The 21,177-nt window shown below is 41.7% G+C and overlaps 1 protein-coding gene across 1 annotated transcript in view; it reads right to left on the bottom strand.

The window, feature by feature from the left end:
* SLC12A4 (solute carrier family 12 member 4) overlaps positions 1-21,177 on the bottom strand; it is a 504,360-nt gene that overhangs the window by 351,552 nt on the left and 131,631 nt on the right. Inside the window, 1 exon segment of the mRNA XM_075325791.1 lies at positions 8,153-8,283. Coding sequence (XP_075181906.1) covers positions 8,153-8,283 — 131 coding nt within the window.

Here is a 21,177-nt window from a genome sequence, read left to right as displayed (position 1 = left end):
CTAGACAGTGATTTCCTTAGTTATGAGGGTACATATGCAAACACTCAGCATCTATAAGTCATTCTGACGTGTGAGATGTGACTTCTGACTTGTTCACATGTCACACACATCAGTTATCACTGCAATTTGTGTGTGAGCAGAAGAATTTAAAAAAAGGAAAATTTAATTTTTCTTCCACTCCTGGAATCGAAGAGCCGTCAACCCTACCACTCAGCCATACACTGGTGAGATGGGGTCTTTCTTGCCCTATGAGATTAAACAAGCAAATATTCTGCTCTACGCCTGATTCTCAGTCCGATATGTGATGTCTGAGACCTGAGAAGTGACGTTCTCACATATCACCACTCACTGATCAGACTCACAAATTATTTACATTTGGCTTGGAGGAGGTCAGTGGGAAAGGCCAGAGCTCTGGGTTCTACTCCCCCTAGTGGATGGGTGCATTATTTTTTTATTTATTTTTTTTTTATTTTGAAAGGATAATGCTGTGTGTGACACAGATGCCTTACCATTAAGCTATAGGTTCATTATTTATTGGATTTCATATTTGGGTAGTAATAGAACATAGGAAATAAATATCAGAAGTCAGTGCTCAGGAACAGTTGTCAATGATCAGATATCAGTTGTCAATAATCAAATACCAGTTGTCAATAATCAGTTGTCAGTGATCAGTTGTCAGTGATCAGTTGTCAGTGATCAGTTGTCAGTGATCAGTTGTCAGTGATCAGTTGTCAGTGATCAGTTGTCAGTGATCAGTTGTCAGTGATCTGTTGTCAGTGATCTGTTGTCAGTGATCTGTTGTCAAGTCCAGATGACCACCTATGGCACAGGTAATACTTTGTTGTTCCTCTACACTATCCACCTTGTTGGTATCTATGGGATTTGCCGCTTTTTTCTGTTTATTTTCCCATTCGATTGTGCTTTATGACAATTATTCTTTTTCTTTCGCTCTCTTTTCAGCTAAATCTATAGCGGTAATACACCTCTCCTCCCACTAGGAGTATTATACCAATTATCTCTCCACATTGAGGTAATATGACTTATACGGCTAATTACACATTTCCTATTATGGTTCACTATGTGATTTTATCGCATGTTCTCTTGTCCCATAGATATCCATACAGATGGATGTTACTTATATGCCAGCATATCCTATGATTCAGAGTCCCTAGTCAGTGAGTCTCTGATTAGGTATGTCTTTAATTGAGATTTTTTTCTCAGTGATATGTTGTTTTTCCTTGTCTTAATGGGCCCTTCCCCTCATTTTTTCTTGATAGCTTCAAGACTGAGTTCATTGATATCCCTTATTTGAGAATATATTTTACTTCTTCTCAGACCCAATAGGTATAAATGATTTCGTTGTATATTCATATGAGTTGTAATATGATTGTATCTATGGTACTTATATATATATTTTTTACATGTTTCTTTCTCTATATTCAGTTGTTGAAGAAGGCAGTAGCCGAAACGTTTATTTAAGGCCTGTTTCACACGTCAGTGATTCTGGGACGTTTGTGCTTTTTTTTAAACGTACCAGAATCACTGACATACGCAGACCCATTATAATGAATGGGTCTGCTCACACATCAGTGATTTTTCACTGACCATGTCTCCGTGCAGCGTTCACGCGTGTCCGTGATTGCCGCACGGAGACATGTCTATTTTTTTCTGGCATCACTGATGTCCCACGGACCACGCAGTGGTGTGTTCCGTGAAACACGTGCCAGAAAAAAACGTGCTTTAAAAATAAAAATCATTTTTACTCACCCGGCTCCAGCGATGTCTTCTGCAGCCCGTGCAGCCTGCTGCTTCTAAGCCGGCTCATTACTGTCGCGCATATTCATGATGCACGACACAGCCGACCCGGAAGCAGCTGCTGCGGGGGTCAGCGCCGGCCGGATGCTGCACCGCGGGAGCGTTCAGCACCATGGACAGCGGGAGCGGGCGCAGGTGAGTGAATCTCTAAGTGCAATTACGGGCCACGGAGAACGGAGCCCGGATTGCACTTAGACAACACACGTGTGCCGTGAATCACGGCACACGGAGGGACATGTGCGTGTTTTACACGCCAGTGAAAAACGTCACACTGACGTGTGAAACGGGCCTAAACAAAATAAAAATAAAGATTCATCAAAATACAAGTTGTTGGAATTATTTCCTGTGAGTGCCGGGATTTTCTTGATTGATCAGTTGTCAGTGATCAGTTGTCAGTGATCAGTTGTCAGTGATCAGTAGTCAGTGATCAGTTGTCAGTGATCAGGTATCCGTTGTCAGTGATCAGTTGTCAGTGATCAGTTGTCAGTGATCAGTTGTCAGTGATCAGGTATCCGTTGTCAGTGATCAGGTATCCGTTGTCAGTGATCAGGTATCCGTTGTCAGTGATCAGGTATCCGTTGTCAGTGATCAGGTATCCGTTGTCAGTGATCAGGTATCCGTTGTCAGTGATCAGGTATCCGTTGTCAGTGATCAGGTATCCGTTGTCAGTGATCAGGTATCCGTTGTCAGTGATCAGGTATCCGTTGTCAGTTATCAGTGAACAAGGTATTTCTGATGTTTGACACTGATAAATGATCATGTCCTAAAATGGCCACTGTATTAATGAAGTAAAATGCTCAATGTTGTAAAATTTTCTTCTTGCAAGGAAAATTATTCCCAGAAGCAGGGCTGTGGAGTCGGAGTCGGAGTCGTGGAGTCGGAGTCGGAGTCGGAGCTCATTTTGGTGGAGTCGGAGTCGGAGTCGGTATAAAATGCACCGACTCCGACTCCTAAAATATATAATAAATTGGGGACAGGAGTGCAATGCAGAATGTGCTGAATATTTTACTAAATAACAACATTTAGTATAATGCTTATATTTAAGTGAAAAATTTATTGTAGTACAATGTGAACATCAGACATTTAATTGTTTTTATGATACAATAATCAAGATATTTGGATAGAACATAAAATATTTATTGGAATACAACTTTAGAACACAAAAAAACTAATAAATTGTAAATATGTAATATATATAATATATATATATATACAGTGTATATACACACACACAAGATATATATGTAATCTACTGTATATTACATAGTGTATTACATATTTACAATTTATTACAGTTTTTTGTGTTCTAAAGTTGTATTCCAATAAATATATTTTATGTTCTATCCAAATATCTTGATTATTGTATCATAAAAATTATTAAATGTCTGATGTTCACATACACATATTCATGTACTACAATAAATTTTTCACCTAACTATAAGCAATATATGTAGGAGCCGGAGTCGGAGTCGGAGCCGGAGTCGGAGCCGGAGTCGGAGTCGGTGCAAGAGAATTTGAGGAGTCGGAGTCGGAGTCGAAGGTTTGGCTTACCGACTCCACAGCCCTGCCCAGAACGGGGACATCTGTGATTCCACCATGTAGAGAATATTAGTCACCCGAACTGAATTTCATAACGTTAATGGTGGACACGATGACCGCTAAATAAGGATCAGACTGTAAATCTCTTTCCTCGTCGTTTCGTTGGAACAGCTTTTAGGAATCGACTTTCTTCCACACCTGGGTAGACTTTTGCAATTTAAAATTAGCACTTTATGACTCTTACTAACATTGTTATTTAATAAAATATACTCTGGTTAGTTAATTGCTCATACATGTACTTAAAGGGAATCTGGCAGCAAGATTTTGCAATGTAAATGGAGAACAGCATTCTGCAAGGGTTAAAAAAACAAAAAGGAAAAAAAAACAACAACTGTGCTTCTCTTAATAGGGTGTGAGCTATTGTTTACCTAAACTAAAGCGTTTATTACCCTGTGATTAGCATTAGTATACTAGAAAGTTGATACCATGTTGTCTGGCATGCCCCCTGCTGTGACTGATGCGGGCGTCACACGAGACGATCTATCGTGCGATATGTCGTTGGGGTCACGGTTTTTGTGACGCACATCCGGCATCTTTTGCGACGTCGTCCCGTGTGACACCTACGAGCATCTGTAAACGATCGCAAATCTGTTATGAATGAATCGTTTACACGTCGCTCATTTTTAAAAAATTGTTTATTCTACTTTGCGTTGGTTGTTCATCGTACCCGGGGTAGCAGACATCGCTCCGTGTGACACCCCGGGAACGATGAACACAGCTGACCTGCGGCCACCGGCAATGCTGAAAGAAGGAGGTGGGCGGGATGTTTACGTCCCGCTCATCTCCGCCCCTCCGCTTCTATTGGCCGGCCGCTGTGTGACGTCGCTGTGACGACAAACTACCCTCCCCCTTCAGGAAGTGGATGTTCGCCGCCCACAGCGAGGTCGTCCGGGAGGTAAGTACGTGTGACAGGCGTTTAACAACTTTGTGCGCGACGGGCAACTAAGTGCCCGTGATGCACAAACGAAGGGGGCGGGTTCGATCGCTCGTGCAATCGCACGATAGATCGTATCGTGTGACACCCTCATGACACCTCACAGTCAATATACAATCTCTATTGAGAGCTTGGTGTGGGCGGACAGCTCTCCCAGCTCAGCTAAATTCAATTCTTTGATAAAGTCCGAATGGCTGCACCCAGTAATCCAAGTTAAACAAGGTTAGTTTCAGAATCTCTTTGCCAACATCATGCTGCTCTCAGATGAAGTAGCAAAGACCTGCAGACAGATTCCCTTTAACCCCTTAACGACCGCGGGCCGTAAAATTACGTCCTAAATGACATAATCTTACTGCCCGCGGTCCTCCGGCGGCAGCATGCCGCGATCGGCACACATCTCAGCTGATTTTCACAGCTGAGATGTGTGCCTGCTAGGCACGAGCAGAATCGTTATCTGCTCGTGCCGATTAACCCCTTATATGGCGCTGTCAATACATGACAGCGCCATTATAAGCGCAATCGCGGTAAAGTTTTACTTACCGCCGAAACCGGAAGTCACGTGACGCGATCACGTGACTCCCGATAGTTGTCATGGTAGTACAGGGTCATGTGATGACTCCTGTACTACACATGAATTGGTTTCACTTTCGCTGTGCCCGGGGCACAGCAAAAGAGAAAGACAGCGTATCTGCTGTTTACAGCCTTCCAGCTGTGATCAGCAGATACTGCAGAGCGATCGGAATGCTGATCGCAATAGCCCCCTAGGGGGACTAGTAAAGTAAAAAAAAAAAGTTAAAAAATAAGTTTTAAAAAATTAAAAAAAAACAAAAAAACCTAAAAGTTCAAATCACCCCCCATTCGCCCCATTGAAAATTAAAGGGTTAAAAAAATAAAAAATATACACACATTTGGTATCGCCGCGTTCAGAAACGCCCGATCTATCAAAATATAAAATCAATTAATCTGATCAGTAAACGGCGTAGCGGCAAAAAAATTCCAAACGCCAAAACGACGTTTTTTTGTCGCCACAACTTTTGCGCAAAATGCAATAAGAGGCGATCAAAACGTAGCATCTGCGCAAAAATGGTACCGTTAAAAACGTCAGCTCGAGACGCAAAAAATAAGCCGTCATTGAGCCTAAGATCCCGAAAAATGAGAACGCTACGGGTCACGGAATATGGCGTAAAACGTGCGCCACTTTTTTCGGACAAACTTCCGATTTTTTTTTAACCCCTTATATAAAAGTAAACCTATACATGTTTGGTGTCTACGAACTCGCACTGACCTGAGGCATCACACCCACACATCAGTTTTACCATATAGTGAACACAGTGAATAAAATATCTCAAAAACCATAGTGCTATCGCACTTTTTTTGCAATTTTTCAGCATTTGGAATTTTTTTGCCATTTTCTAGTACACAATATGGTAAAACTGATGGTTTCATTTAAAAGTACAGCTCGTTCCGCAAAAAATGAGCCCTCACATGACCATATTGACTGAAAAATAAAAAAGTTACGTCTCTCAGAAAAAGAATGGCGAAAAAAAAAAACGGAAAGCGAAAAATCGGCCGGTCGTGAAAGGGTTAAACCCCCTCTCCCCAATGCGCATACATATAATTTAGCTAAATCCCCTCTCCCCAACCATTCCCTTTTGTTTCCTGCCATGTTTTCATACTGCTTGGTTTCAAAAGTATATCTAAATTCATCAGGAACTTTCTTTGGAAGTTTCTCAAGGGTGAGGTTTATAGGTTATGTAGTTCACATTATTATCCGCTTAAAACAAAACTTTTATTTTACTAAGATATAAAAATCCTCAAACATCTTGCGAGTGTGCAGCAGTGAAAGTGGACTAACAATAATTGTGTCCACTATTAAAACCTAGATATACATGAACATAGAGATAATATATTCTTAGCGTTTTATCCCTTCAACTCCAAGTAAGCATTATTGTTAGCGCACTTTTATTGCTACACACTAACAAGGTGTTTGGTGATGTGTAAGTTATGTTTTAAGGGGATAATTATGTGAACCATATTTGCGTTTTCTCCTTTTTGCAGCTGAAATTTATGGTTAGTCTATTAATAACATAATTTTATGAACATCTAAGGTCTATACACACGTTGCACTTTTGTAGTGTTTTTCCAGACAAATTTGTCACAAAATCTGAAGGATTTCCTAGTATCAGCCAAGTGAATGACGTTCCTGAGGTCTCATGCACACATTGCTTATTTTTTCCTTGAAGATTTGCAGCAGACTCCAATCTGCATCATAACAAATCTTTCAGGGTTTTTGCTGCATGTGACGACATGGACTCTCATGGGTTAAAGTTTCTTAACATTCAGCCAGACTATTGTTCTTATGTGTGCTAAGTCATGTTTGCTTAGCTATTGTTCTCCAGACTTTTCCAGTAATCATTGTATTGTAGTTGTGTATTGCTAATGTGATTACCTTAGTAGCCATTGTCTAGTCGGTGACTTGCCGACTCCATGTAGATATACTGAGTCTTTCTATGCACATCATTTAAATGAACATTATCCATGCAGCTTGAAATTCATCCAATGGGAGAAGCAATCTTGTCCAACCAATCGATGAGGACGCAGTGTATCCTAAGGGAAGGTTATGGCTATAAAAGGGACTTCTTTAAGCCACCAGGGTTGATGAAGGTTGATGAATGCTGATGGATCCAGTCTAAGCTCTTTGGAGCTGACTAGAGGATCAGGATATCTTATGGCTTCAATCTAGGGGCTCTGGTTCCGGTTGGAGACCATATCCACAGCCTAGAGATTTCGACTCCGGCTGCCAGGATTGTAACATCATAACAGGACTACCTAAGGAGGACACTCTGGTTGGGACAGTTCAGTCACCTGTTACAGACTTTGCAGACCTCACACAGCTTCCTAAATCTGGCGTTATTCCAGTCACGGTGGGTGCCCACCAAAAGCGGGGTGCTGCTGGATTGGAGTAAATAGCCCTGGAACCTCTGAGGCATGGACATTCTAAATCCCTGGTGAGCCAGCGGAAGGGTGAGACTCTGTCGCCTGTTACATTTGTGTGTTTTGCTGGTTATGTGTTATGTGCCGTTAATTGTTTGGGGATCCAATAAAGTCTAATTATTGTGGTTCCCTCACCCTGTGTTGTCTGAGTAGTGTTACGCCCACGGTTAAGGAGGCCGGCGTTCAGTTGGGATGAGCCCTGAGCCACGCTGTCTTTCTAAAGGCGGCGGGTTTTAGTGGACGAGAGCACCCACTGAGTCCCGTGTCTCCACACTGCACATTTCACCTGCAACTAAAAAATTAGCAACAAAAACACATGTAAAAAATAAAGTGAACTAACACTGCAAAATCGAGTGTCTTTCACCTTGCTTTGTTCCAGTCAAGAGATGCAGAAATGGTGCAGAAATTTCTGCTGCAACATACCCTAAAACGAGTGGGGAATATCCGCAACAAATATGTGGCGCAACCACACTTCTTTTCCACAGCGTTTCTGCTAACCACACACTAGATTTTGCAGCAGAAATTTCTTCGGTAAATCCCTAACTTGTGCACATACCCCTACTATTGAAACTTAAAAATAAACATATGTGTTCATTGGTCAACAATAGTCAATAAAAGTTGATTTAACCTAAAAAAAAATGATGTGTAGCCAGAGAGTGCAATGACTTTTGGGCAAGATTACCGTAATTCATTTAGTGTCACAAAGTACCAATAGGTATTTTTCCTTCTCTAGAAATAAAATACAATATGAAAGGCAATGCTGCGCCATAAATATGCATCTCATTCAGAAAAATAATTATTTTTACTTACCAAAAAAATCTCAATTGCACCAAGAATGTACATTGCCCCAGCAAATGTGGTGCCTAAATAAAAGCATAGGCCAACAGCTCCACCAAACTCTGGACCAAGGGATCTGGATATCATGAAATACGAACCACCAGCTAAAAAAAAAAGAAAAAAGTTAAACACAAATTAGATACTGCATACAGATTTCAAAGTATATAAAAATAAGGGGTATTGAAGACATAGCCAATGATGATTGTAAGGATAGATAAGTATGGAAGCATACCATTTATCATTCATTTTAAGTCATTTCAGTTAGCTACTTTAAAAACAAAACAATGCTACCTAAAGCTAAAGCAAGCCTTACAGGTAATCAACAGCACAGTGTGTGATAAGATATGCATTGCTGAAATCTTTGTTAACTCTTACAGCATGCAGTCTTCAGATTACATAGCAAAAACCTGCTGACTAGAGTTGATCGAATCCGCCAAAATCCGGCAGCGGCGGATCACTGCCGGATTGAAAAAAATCTGGATCTGCTCCGGATTCTGGTGCCCATATAAGTCTACGGGGATCAGAATACGGAAATTAAAAACAGTGGTGGAAGTGATAGGGGGTAGGAGCGCACGCAGTGTACTCACCTGAGGCGGTGTCTTGCAGCAAACTCCTTCCGGGTCACGCTTTTCCCTTCCGGAGCAGACAATTCAATATTCATTGTTTTGCCTGCCCAGCAGCGCGTGTAATTGGTTGCTGTTAGACGCGCCACCACCCTGAGTGGCAGCATGTCAGCTGACTGCAACCCATCACAGGCGGAAGGACAGCCGGCGGGCGGGGAACGGAGTGCAAGTGTCTGCGGGTCAGTATGGTGAACGTGCATGTGTTTCAGAAACACATGCACGTTCCTTTCAGAAGTGCCAGTGATGCGCTGTCAGATTTGTACAAGTCTGGCATGACATTAGCCGGCACAGCCTGTGCTCTCTCAGCCGGTGATGCGTTTTTTTTTTTTTGTTTTTTTTTTAGCTAAATCAAAAAAAAAATAAAAAATGACGTGCAGTCCCCCCTAATTATCATTCCCAGCCATGACATAGGTGGCTGGAGGCTGGTATTCTCAGCCAGCAGCCATGCGGACCCGGATTTTTACAGTTCAGATCCGCTCAGCCCTACTGGTGACAGATTCCATTTAAATCCAGCCCCAGAGGCGCAGAGCATGCTTTTACCAGTGGGTCATACCTTGTCAAGTGATCCAAATTGGATTTATTTTTACCTGACATCTTTAGATTTTTTTTCTTTGTGTTGTTGTTTTTTTAGTTCTACGTTAGGGAATTAAAAATTACAAGTTTTGAATTTTTATTTTTTATTTTTTTCATAGATTTTTAAAGTTTTGAAACAAGTCTGAATTTTGAGCTTGTATGATGTTTTATCCGGTCAGGTCAGATATAAGATAAAGAGACGGAAGATGCACCATTTTCTTTAGAATTGTACAGGCTTTAATTTGTAATGTCACATGATTATGTTTGTTGATATTTTTTTTTTGAGCCTTTAAATTTTGATGCGTGATTTTGAAAAAGCAATATGTTATAACATTTTAAAAAAAATGCATGTGTGTTACTTGTGTTCTTGGTTATATTTGTACAAGGATTAAAGTTGGGGTCTGATCATATTTTGAAGTGTGATTTTCTAAATACAGTCTCATTCTAATCATATGTTTAATACTTAATTAAAATAAGGAATATTTTAACACCTATTTAAATATACTAGCATAAATTATTTTTTTGTTATTATTATGACACTAGATATGTCCTCTTTCAATTTTTTCAAAGTAAAAGAAAATGAACTAGCCTGAACAAAAGTAAGTCTTAATAATAACCATCTTTATTTATATAGCGATAACATATTCCACAGCGCCTTACATATGTTGTAGCTGTTCTGTTTTGTCACAAGTCAGCTTATGGGATCACTAGTGAGGTCCTCTGAATTAGGCCTCTTCAGACCTAATCAAGAGCGAGCGCTCGGAGAAAAAGACCTGCATCATTCATGTGAGCATGATCAATTCTTCTGTTTATTTAACGTACAGTTTATTTATACCATTTACAGATCAATGTGATATTGCAAATAAAGCTTCTAGCTGGAAATTTACAAGTTGCTCATATGACCTTTAAGTTTCAGCAAAACAGAAATGTAGAGTCATGCATATGAGATAAGAAGAAGATAAGAAGAACATTTAGAAACAATAATAATCCTTGATCTTGTCTCTTATTCCGAAGGCTCTGACTATGAACTACTTACTAATGAAATAAAATATCTTTAATAAAGAAATAGAGAAACCATTTAACCCTTCTATATCACATACATCAGGAACACTGTCCCCATTGGGGCTCACAATCTAAATTCCCTATCTGTATGTCTTTGGAGTGAGGGAGGAAACTGGAGAACCCGGAGGAAACCCACGGAAACAAGGGGACAACATACAAACTCCTTGCAGACATTGTCCTTGGTGGGATTTGAACCCAGGACCCTAGCACTGCAAGACTGCAGTGCTAACCACTGAGCCACCGTGCTGCCTTTAAAGTTACCTTTGATACTGAATGTGTCCCTTTTACTAGGTGAAATGTTATCTTATCCACAATCTCTTACCAACAATGGCCATTTCCTTTTGTGTCAAAAAGTATGTATGATCGGTTATGGTGTTTGGCGTCACCTTAGTTAATATCCGATTTTTGGTTTACTTTTAAAATGTCTGGTTTTCTTGGATACAAAAAGGTTGGTGGCGGACCAGAAGGATGCAGAAAAGTCACTTCTACTTTTTCATTATCATAAGCCTTGGACACTAAATTATCCAGCCACCAGTTCTGATCATATTCACAGGTCACATAACCAGTTATGTCATCCATTGCTAATCTTGTGGCACCTTCAATCACTTCATATACTTCACTGTCATTACGGAATTAAAAAATCCTTGTTTTTATTTCTGTTTCACTAGATGGATTGAAAGTTTCATATTGCAGAGTCCCTTATTGGTTCTGCTTCCTGTAACCAATGTTTTAATAAACTCTCCTCTTTTTCATCGTCCTGGTTTGTACTGTACATGAACTGAACGTTAAGAATATTGTCACGCTTCCCGGTCCCCGGGCCCCGCTCTCCGGTCCCCGTGGTCCGCTCCCCGGTTCCCGCCGGCGTCCCCTGCTCACCACCCCGGTCCCGGTTCTGTCCTCCTCGCCTGCACCCTCCTTGTGTCCTGCTCCCCGCTCCCGGCACTCCTGCTTCCTCCTCACCGCTTCCTGGACTGGCTTCTGGCACACGGGCCTCGCGCATGCGCATTAGGGCGCGCGCGTGGTCATTTACCCTCACTTAAAGGGCCAGCACCCAGAAACAGGATATTGCATAGACAGGTACAGGGTATATTAGGTTTCTCTTTCCTGGTGGGCGGGGCCTGTTCTACGTGTTTAGCAAGCTAGTGTTCAGGTCCCCTATTGCTTTGCCTTGTGCTTTGCCTGCATTAACCCTGTCCTGTCTCGTAGAGCCTGTCCTGCCACGCCAGACGCTCCGAACCACGCTCATTCCCGTACCCTGACGGTGACTTCGGCGGATGTTCCACCACCTCTGCAGCTCCGCCAGTCTCCAGTCCCTGGCTCCGTTTGGTGACCCGTTCCATCGCTCAGCAGGTTCCGGATCCCGCCTGACGTTACCACCTGGCCTCGGACTCTGAGCCTCGTCACCCGGACTACCGTCCAGAACTCCATCCACCTTTCCTGCTCCCTTACGGACTGTCTGACAACCACCTGTGCTTCGGCTGCCGTGCACCCACACCCTCTGGCGGGGTGACCTGCCTGGCTGCCTCCTCAAGGGAAACCGGTGTACGGTCCAGAGGTTCCACCACCCGGACGTAACAAATATTTTACTCGCTCCAGTTAAAAAGTTGCATGTCTGTTAAGATTTGGTCTGAATATGATGTCTGAAGGCTAGCTCGACCTGCAAGACGTTTCACGGTGCCTCCTAAACCATCACATACACCTTTGCCATGAGCCATTCAGCTTCCACTCCAAGATATCTTTTTGTGATGGCAGACAGTTATCAAATTTTTCCTGTTTTTATATTGCACCGAAGACCCATCTGAGAAGTAGTAAACCTTGCTCAAACCTGGTAGGATGTCAGTTTTTGTCTATGAAATGATTTTTGTTTAACACATCAACAGCTATTGAATTATGAACTAAGCACTCAGATATCATAACTATTCATGGGTGAACCTGAACTATAAAGTTTGGGATCCACATAGGACATCTACTGACCGTGCATGGACCCTGAACACGAACTTCTCAGGGAAGTTCAGGTTGGGCCACCCAAATAATTATAGTAAGTAAAAAAGGAGAAATAAATAAAATAAGAACTAAAGCAGTGATATTATTCTTACAGAGTCTCCTGTGCAGCTGTAACACTGCTTCCAGATCCGCTCATTACCCCTCATACAAATTCACTGCTTGCCCTGCCCACTAGCAGTCCTGGCATCTGTGATTGGTTGAAGCAAGCCCGTGCCCCCACCCTGTGTGACAGGATCTGTGATTGGTTGGAATCACAAGTGCTAGCTGTGTCCCTATAGTGGTGTAAAAATAAATAAATGAATAAGATGGCATTGGGTCCCCCATATTGTGATACCCAGTGCAGATAAAGCATACGGCTGCAGCCCCCAGCTATGTGCTTATCTTGGCTGTGTATCAAAATAAGCAGATTTTTTTTTAAACTATTTAAATAATTTTAAAAAAATAGCATGCAGCCCCCCCCCACACACAATTTTGATACCCAGCCATGATAAATCTGACATCTGGGGGCTGGTATTCTCAGGCTGGGGAGGCCCATGGTTATTTGGCCCACAGCCTAAAATTACAGCCTGCAGCTTCCCAGAATTGTTGCTTCTATTAGATGCAACAATTCCGGCCCATTACCCGGCTCCTCTCTATTGCATCATTAAGTGCTCACTTCTGTTGAGAGTGGAATTCAATTTTTCTTAAAGCTACTGAAAGATCTCAGTTTCAGCGTCATGTTTTACTTCATCTTCTATTGTTTCACCTACCAGATCTGGAGTCAGTTTTTTTCTGCATTTTCTAATTTTCATGCCTGCTTTGAATGATGAATTTACATCAAATATAAAATCTAGTATCTAGAATTTTTTTTCTTCACATTTTGAATTCTCTAACACAGTATTACCAGAGAACAAAATCTCAAAAGAATTAAAAATCTAGAAGTAAAATGGATTCACATACTGTAACATGGAATGACCCAAGTGCGTATACAAGCATAAAGATCTGAGTGGGATGGGTTTAGTTGTTTTTTGTTAGTATTTTAGATTAGTTGAGATGATTACAGTAATAAAAAGGTCCCATGCACTATATTTCTTGATCGATTACAGCTCTGGCAAAAATTAAGAAACCACTGTAAAATTGACAGTTTTTCTGATTTTTCTCTTTATAGGTATATTTTTGAGTAAAATATTAATTGCTCTTTTATTCTATAAACTACTGTCAACATGTCTCCGAATTTCCAAACAATAAGTTTTGGATTTATTTTCTGAAAACGAGAAATGATCAAACTAGCAAAAAAATGCAGTGCTTTCAGACCTCACACAATGCAAAGAACACAAGTTCAGAATTATTTAGAAACAACAATACTAATGTTTTAACTCAGGAAGAGTTCAAAGATCAATATTTTGTGGAATAACCATGATTTTTAAATCACAGCTTTCATGCATCTTTGCATGCTTTTCCACCAGACTTTCACACTGCTTTTAAGTGAACTTATGCCACTCCTGGTGCAAAACTTTAAGCAGTTCTTCGTTTGATGGCTTGTGACTATTCATCTTCCTCTTGATTACATTCCAGAGGTTTTCAGTGGGGTTCAGGTCTGGAGATTGGGCTGGCCATGACAAAGTTTTGATGTGGTGGTCCTTCATCCACACATCTATTGACCTGGCTGTGTGGCATGGCGCATTGTTCTGCTGGAAAAAACAGTCCTCAGAGTTGGGGAACATTCCCTGAGCAGAGGGAAGCAACTGTTTTTCCAGGATAACCTTGTATATGGCTTCATTCATTCGTCTTTCGCAAAGTTTAATCTGCCCAATTCCAGCCTTGCTGAATCATTCCCAGATCATCACCGATCCTCCACCAAATTTCACAGTGGGTGCAAGACACCGTGGTTTCTACGCCACTCGAGGTCTCCACCTAACCATTAGACGACCAGGTGTTGGGCAAAGCTGAAAATTAGACTCATCAGAGAAGATTAGCTTACTGTTTAGAAATTGATCAGATTAAACTTTGCAAAGGACATATGAATCAAACTGCATACAAGGTTATCCTGGAAAAACAGTTGCTTTCTTCTGCTCAGGCAATGTTCCCCAACTCTGAGGATTGGTTTTTCCAGCAGGACAATGCGCAATGCCACACAGCTAGGTCTATTAATGTGAGGATGAAGGACCACCACATCAAAACCCTGTCATGGCCATCCCAATCTCCAGACCTGAACCCCCTTGTAAAACCTCTGGAATGTAATCAAGAGGAAGATGGATAGTCACAGGCCATTAACCCCTTCACGACCGGCCGATTTTTCGCTTTCCGTTTTTTTTTTTCGCCATTCTTTTTCTGAGAGACGTAACTTTTTTATTTTTCAGTCAATATGGTCATGTGAGGGCTCATTTTTTGCGGAACGAGCTGTACTTTTAAATGAAACCATCAGTTTTACCATATTGTGTACTAGAAAATGGCAAAAAAATTCCAAATGCTGAAAAATTGCAAAAAAAGTGCGATAGCACTATGGTTTTTGAGATATTTTATTCACTGTGTTCACTATATGGTAAAACTGATGTGTGGGTGTGATGCCTCAGGTCAGTGCTAGTTCGTAGACACCAAACATGTATAGGTTTACTTTTATATAAGGGGTTAAAAAAAAATCGGAAGTTTGTCCGAAAAAAGTGGCGCACGTTTTACGCCATATTCCGTGACCCGTAGCGTTCTCATTTTTCGGGATCTTAGGCTCAATGACGGCTTATTTTTTGCGTCTCGAGCTGACGTTTTTAACGGTACCATTTTTGCGCAGATGCAACGTTTTGATCGCCTCTTATTGCATTTTGCGCAAAAGTTGTGGCGACAAAAAAACGTCGTTTTGGCGTTTGGAATTTTTTTGCCGCTACGCCGTTTACTGATCAGATTAATTGATTTTATATTTTGATACCAAATGTGTGTATATTTTTTATTTTTTTAACCCTTTAATTTTCAATGGGGCGAATGGGGGGTGATTTGAACTTTTAGGTTTTTTTGTTTTTTTTTAATTTTTTAAAACTTATTTTTTAACTTTTTTTTTTATTTTACTAGTCCCCCTAGGGGGCTATTGCGATCAGCATTCCGATCGCTCTGCACTATCTGCTGATCACAGCTGCAAGGCTGTAAACAGCAGATACGCTGTCTTTCTCTTTTGCTGTGCCCCGGGCACAGCGAAAGTGAAACCAAGTCAGGTGTAGCACAGGAGTCATCACATGACCCTGTGCTACCATGACAACTATCGGGAGTCACGTGATTGCGTCACGTGACTTCCGGTATCGGGCGGTAAGGAAAATATTACCGCAATCGCGCTTATAATGGCGCTGTCATGTATTGACAGCGCCATATAAGGGGTTAATCGGCACGAGCAGATAACGATTCTGCTCGTGCCTAGCAGGCACACATCTCAGCTGTGAAAATCAGCTGAGATGTGTGCCGATCGCGGCATGATGCCGCCGGAGGACCGCGGGCAGTAAGATTATGTCATTTAGGACGTAATTTTACGGCCCGCGGTCGTTAAGGGGTTAAAGAAGAACTTACATTTTTGCACCAGGAGTGGCATAAGGTCACCCAAAAGCAGTGTGAAAGACTGGTGGAAAGCATGCCAAAACGCATGAAAGCTGTGATTAAAAATCAGGGTTATTCCACAAAATATTGATTTCTGAACTCATCCCGAGTTAAAACATGATTACTATTGTTGTTTCGAAATTATTATGAACTTGTTGTCTTTGGATTATTAGAGGTGTCTGAAAGCATTGCATTTTTTTGTTATTTTAACCATTTCTCATTTTCAGAAAAATAAATACAAAATGTATTGCTTGGAAATTCAGACATATGTTGTCAGTAGTTTATAGAACAAAATAATTTACATTTTTTGTTTTAAACCAAAATATTTTTATTAAAGATTTTGTGCATTTCATAAAACATACAATTCGGGGTCAACATAACCCCTACAGTCCCATCCTCCCTCCCCCCCCCACATGAGAAACAAAGAAGCAATAAACATATATTTGACCATTCCCCACATGTGATATATAAATGCCGTAGCTCTCCACAGAAAATCCCTTGACCTATGAAGTATTAGAGGATCTGGAACATCCATGTTCTTATCTCAGTGACCATCATGTATACCTTATAGCCAGACACAAACAGGGAACGAGTTCATGGTAGGAGGTTACTGTTCCCACAGTCGTACTGCCTTTCAGCTATTTATACCATAGTTTAAAACAAGCCCAGTCGGAACCTAAATAGATCCCTAGATGCCAGACAATAATTTACATTTTACTCAAAAATATATCTATAAAGAAAAAAAATCTGAAAAACTGAAAATTTTGCAGTGGTCTCTTAATTTTGAAAAAAAAAATTAAAGGGAACACAAATAGTCACTGTTTAACAAAAAACTTTCCACAAATCAAAAAGAACATGCAAACAGAATTAACTTTGCAACCTATCTAATCATGGAAATCTGCTTCTTTCTCCACTTCTGAGTAACTTCTTCCCCTTTATGTTTTTGTCTTTTGGTTTTTTTTTTTTAATTCTTTATTTAAAGACAAACCCAGAACTGAAAAGGCGACAGTGCACACACAAATGGACTGTGGAATAGAAACAAAAAATCAAAGCACCGAAGAGCACTGTGTAAACCTAAGAACATTAATCAGGCACATAAACCTCAATAATTTGTAACCATCCGATTTTAAAGTCTATAGAAAGGTACCCTCAATAGAGGGGAAGCAAGACAAAGAAAGACATAACGAAGGAGAATCAAGAAACAACAAGGTAAGGAATAAAACGACACAAAAAGGTTAGGGAAATTCCTCCAGGGGTGTCAGACTCCCAAGTCCACCGGGAAATACCTACGGGTCAGAGATCAGTCTGGTATACTCATCCGAATACTTGAACTCCAGCCATGGAAACCAAGTCCTGTAATTGACCTCATACCTATCGTAGAGAAACGATATCATATCCTCCATGTGCAAGGATCATTAACCCTAGATGCCCATATTGCCATGTAGGGAGGGGTGGCAGACTTCAATCTCAGTAGAATGCACGACTTAGCCTCCATTACCAGAAACTTCAACAAGGAATGCTTATATTAGGTGACTAAGTACTCAGAAAGCTGTAAAAGTAACAAATCCAGGCCCTATACCTGTGCCATGCTGTCACAAATCTGATCACCTCCCCCACCTCCGACCAGAACTGCTGCAAAGAAGGACAAGACCAGAAGAAATTAACAAAGTCCCCCTCCCCATACCACATCTCCAGCAACTGGAGTCCAGTGAGGGGAACATTTTGTGCAATTTAGTCAGAACCCTATACCACCTTGCCAAAAATTTAAAGTTAGATTCCTTAAGGGAAGGGGATGGGGTGTGTGTCCTCTGGATTGGACAGCATAGCATATACCAAGGAGAGGGAGTGTCGCAATTCACCCTCCCCCAGGCACACAGATTATCAAAACCAGTAGGAAGGCCAGCATATGGAGCAAAGCTGGGAAGGGAATGTAGGTGATGCCTTAATTATAAAGACCGCCACCTTCCCAGGGGACACAGCAACAGTCTTGGATACCAGTTAGGGAAAGCCAATCACCTCCATTTCCAAAATGACCTCAAAATCTACTCCCCACAACCAAACTGTGAAACACTGGATCCGAAAGTCCAGGATGGAAATCTGGAGGCCTATTATAGGTGAGAGAGGAGAGGCTTCTGGGAGGAGTAATCTGGGCACGTCACTTTTGGAGCAGCAATCTATAGTGGCATTACTACTCGGATGGGACCTCAAGGAAGACGGGGAAAAGTTCGGGAGCCACGGGGTGGCAGGGAGATGAATCTCCAAAAAACTCTGTTCTAAGGGCCCCATCGAAGAGTGCCGACACGGCACCAGTCTATCACCTATGTGAGGCCCAGTAAGTCCGGAATACCCCCCTCTTTTCTTAGCCTCTTTATGCTCTTAATTTATTCCACTGCTCCTATGAGTATTCGTTTTTTTCCGCTTTTTAATTTTACCATTTAGTACCAGAGATATGAACCTTTTTATTTATTTCTAGTTTTTATGGCCTTTAGCATGGCAAAGTGTCTTTAGGCTGCTCTGCAATTTTAGTAAAGTACATGAAAATTAGAACCAAATCAAAAAGGCTCACAGCACTGAAAATATATGTAGTATATAAAAATAAAAAAAAACCAAAAACAAAAAAAAACCAAACAATAGTCAAACTGTGCAGTGGAAATAAAAACTGGCCACTTTGGTGCTCTTTAAAGGGAACCTGTCAGGTGCAATATGCACCCAGAACGATCAGCGGTTCTGGGTGCATATTTCTAATCCGTGGGTGAATATTTCTAATCCGTGCCTAAAGCTGGGTTCACACTAAGCGACAGCGACAACGACGTCGCTGTTACATCACCATTTTCTGTGACGTAACAGCGACCTTGTAAGTCGCTGTTATGATCGCTGCTTAACTGTCAAACACAGCAGAAGCAGCGATCATAACGACACGCGTTGCTGTGCTGCAACATGTGCAGAGAGCAGGGAGCCGCGCACACTGAGCGCTGGCTCCCTGCTCTCCTAGCTACAGTACACATCGGGTTAATTACCCGATGTGTACTGCAGCTACATGTGCAGAGAGCAGGGAGCCGGCGCTGGCAGCGTGAGAGCGGCGGAGGCTGGTAACGAAGGTAAATATCGGGTAACCACCTTGGTTACCCGATGTTTACCTTGGTTACAGCTTACCGCAGGCTGTCAGACGCCGGCTCCTGTTCCCTGCACATTCAGGATTGTTGCTCTCTCGCTGTCACACACAGCGATGTGTGCTCATCAGCGGGAGAGCAACAATAAAAAAATGAACCAGGACTGTGTGTAACGAGCAGCGATCTCACAGCAGGGGCCAGATCGCTGCTCAGTGTCACACACAGCGAGATCGCTAATGAGGTCACAAAAACCGTGACTCAGCAGCGATCTCAGCAGCGATCTCGCTGTGTGTGAAGCACCTCTAACTGTCCCAGCATCTAGTAGCATACATAAAGAGATCTTTAGAAAAAGGATTTCTAAAGATCCTTAATGATATGTTAATGAGTAAAGGGGCTAGTCTCAGGGGAATTACCGTATTTTTCGCTTTATAAGACGCACTTTTGTTCCCCCAAATTTTGGGGGAAAGTAGGGGGTGAGTCTTATAAACCGAATATACGGGGGAAGGGAGTGTACATATATATACACTGTGTTCCAAATTATTATGCAAAAATATTTTTTCATATTTTCCTAAATTAACTTTATGAATTGCAGTCATTGTTATTTTCCAGTCATCTACTATTCGAGTATAATTGAAATGTTTTTGATCAAACTGCCTATGAAAACAGTATATTTTTAAAAATAATAAACACTCAAAATGCACTTAAATTGCATGTTCCAAATTATTATGCACAGCAGAGTTTTCAACCTTTTTATTTTTATTTTGAAAAACAAAATGGTCAATTGTGAAATTATAAGCATTATCAGCTTATTACAAAATGAAATCAAACAGTTTTCAAGTGAAAACTTAATTCTAGGTGATGTTACATTTGCATATAGGACTCCTTGTTTGATAGAAGCTTCTGAACTCTCTCGTCCATTCAATTTGTCAGTTTTTGGATGGTTTGTGCTTCAATTGTTTTGCATGTGGACAGAATACCCTCACAGAGCTGTTGCTTACATGTGAACTGCCTCCCGCCATCATAGACACTCCTTTTGATGATGCTCCAGAGGTTCTCAATGGGGTTGAGGTCAGGGGAAGATGGTGGACACACCATAAGTTTGTCCTCTTTTATGCCCATAGCAACCAGAGATGCAGATGTGTTATTTGTAGCATGACATGGTGCATTATCATGATTGAAAATGATCTTGCTGGGGAATGCACGGTTCTTCCTCCTGAGCCATGGCAGGAAGTGCTGTTTTAGAAACTCCACATTCATCTTTACCCCTTCAGGGATCCTAAAGGGGCCGACAATCTCTCTCCCCATGATTCCAGCTCAAAACATTACTCCACCTCCTCCTTGTTGGCGCCCTAGCCGTGTTTTCATGGGGTGTCCATCAACCAGCCATCCTCCACTCCATCCATCTGGACCATCGAGTATTGCATAGCAAAATATAGTAGATCCAGAAAAGGGGGCTGACACCTGGTTAAGCGGGGACATGTTAGTCCAGGACACCAGGGGGAGTAACGATTACTCCAGTAAAAACACTGACTCAAGAAAGATGACAAACAAGCACCGTGAAGTACAGAAGGGTGAGAAGGATAAAACGTCCTCCCGACTCCGAAGACGTAATAAGCGCCGAGAGGTGGCACAGTGTATGCCATCTGAGGGCGCATAGAAGGTGAAATACCTAGATAAGGAAAACATGTTGCCCATAGCAACTGCTACGGTGGAGCCAGACAGTGATATCCTGCAAAAGAAAGAGGAATCAGAGACTGAACTGACACATTGTAACGACAGAAATCAGAGGGCTGAAATTGCAGAAAAGGAGCCAACCAAGGAAGTGCTGGGGATGGTCCTCTGGTTTCCAGGTGTGAAGCTGATAGTCTGTCAAGTAAGAGTAGTACAGGAAATGAAAGCCTGGAGAGTGTTGGTGCAGGGATAATCCACAACGGTCATAGTGAGCAGACTAGTGACCTACCTAGTGCTGGGGTGGATAATGGCGAATCCAGCCCCACATCTCTAAACGGAACAGAGTGCCATGTGTGTGACACCCTGGCAGAAGGTGATGCTACAAATTCCCAAGAGAAGGCTG

This window comes from Anomaloglossus baeobatrachus, chromosome 10 (genome assembly GCF_048569485.1).
Source record: "Anomaloglossus baeobatrachus isolate aAnoBae1 chromosome 10, aAnoBae1.hap1, whole genome shotgun sequence".
NCBI lineage: Eukaryota > Metazoa > Chordata > Amphibia > Anura > Aromobatidae > Anomaloglossus > Anomaloglossus baeobatrachus.
The sequence above is the reverse complement of the archived record's forward strand: the minus strand, read 5'-3'. Positions and strand labels throughout refer to the sequence as shown.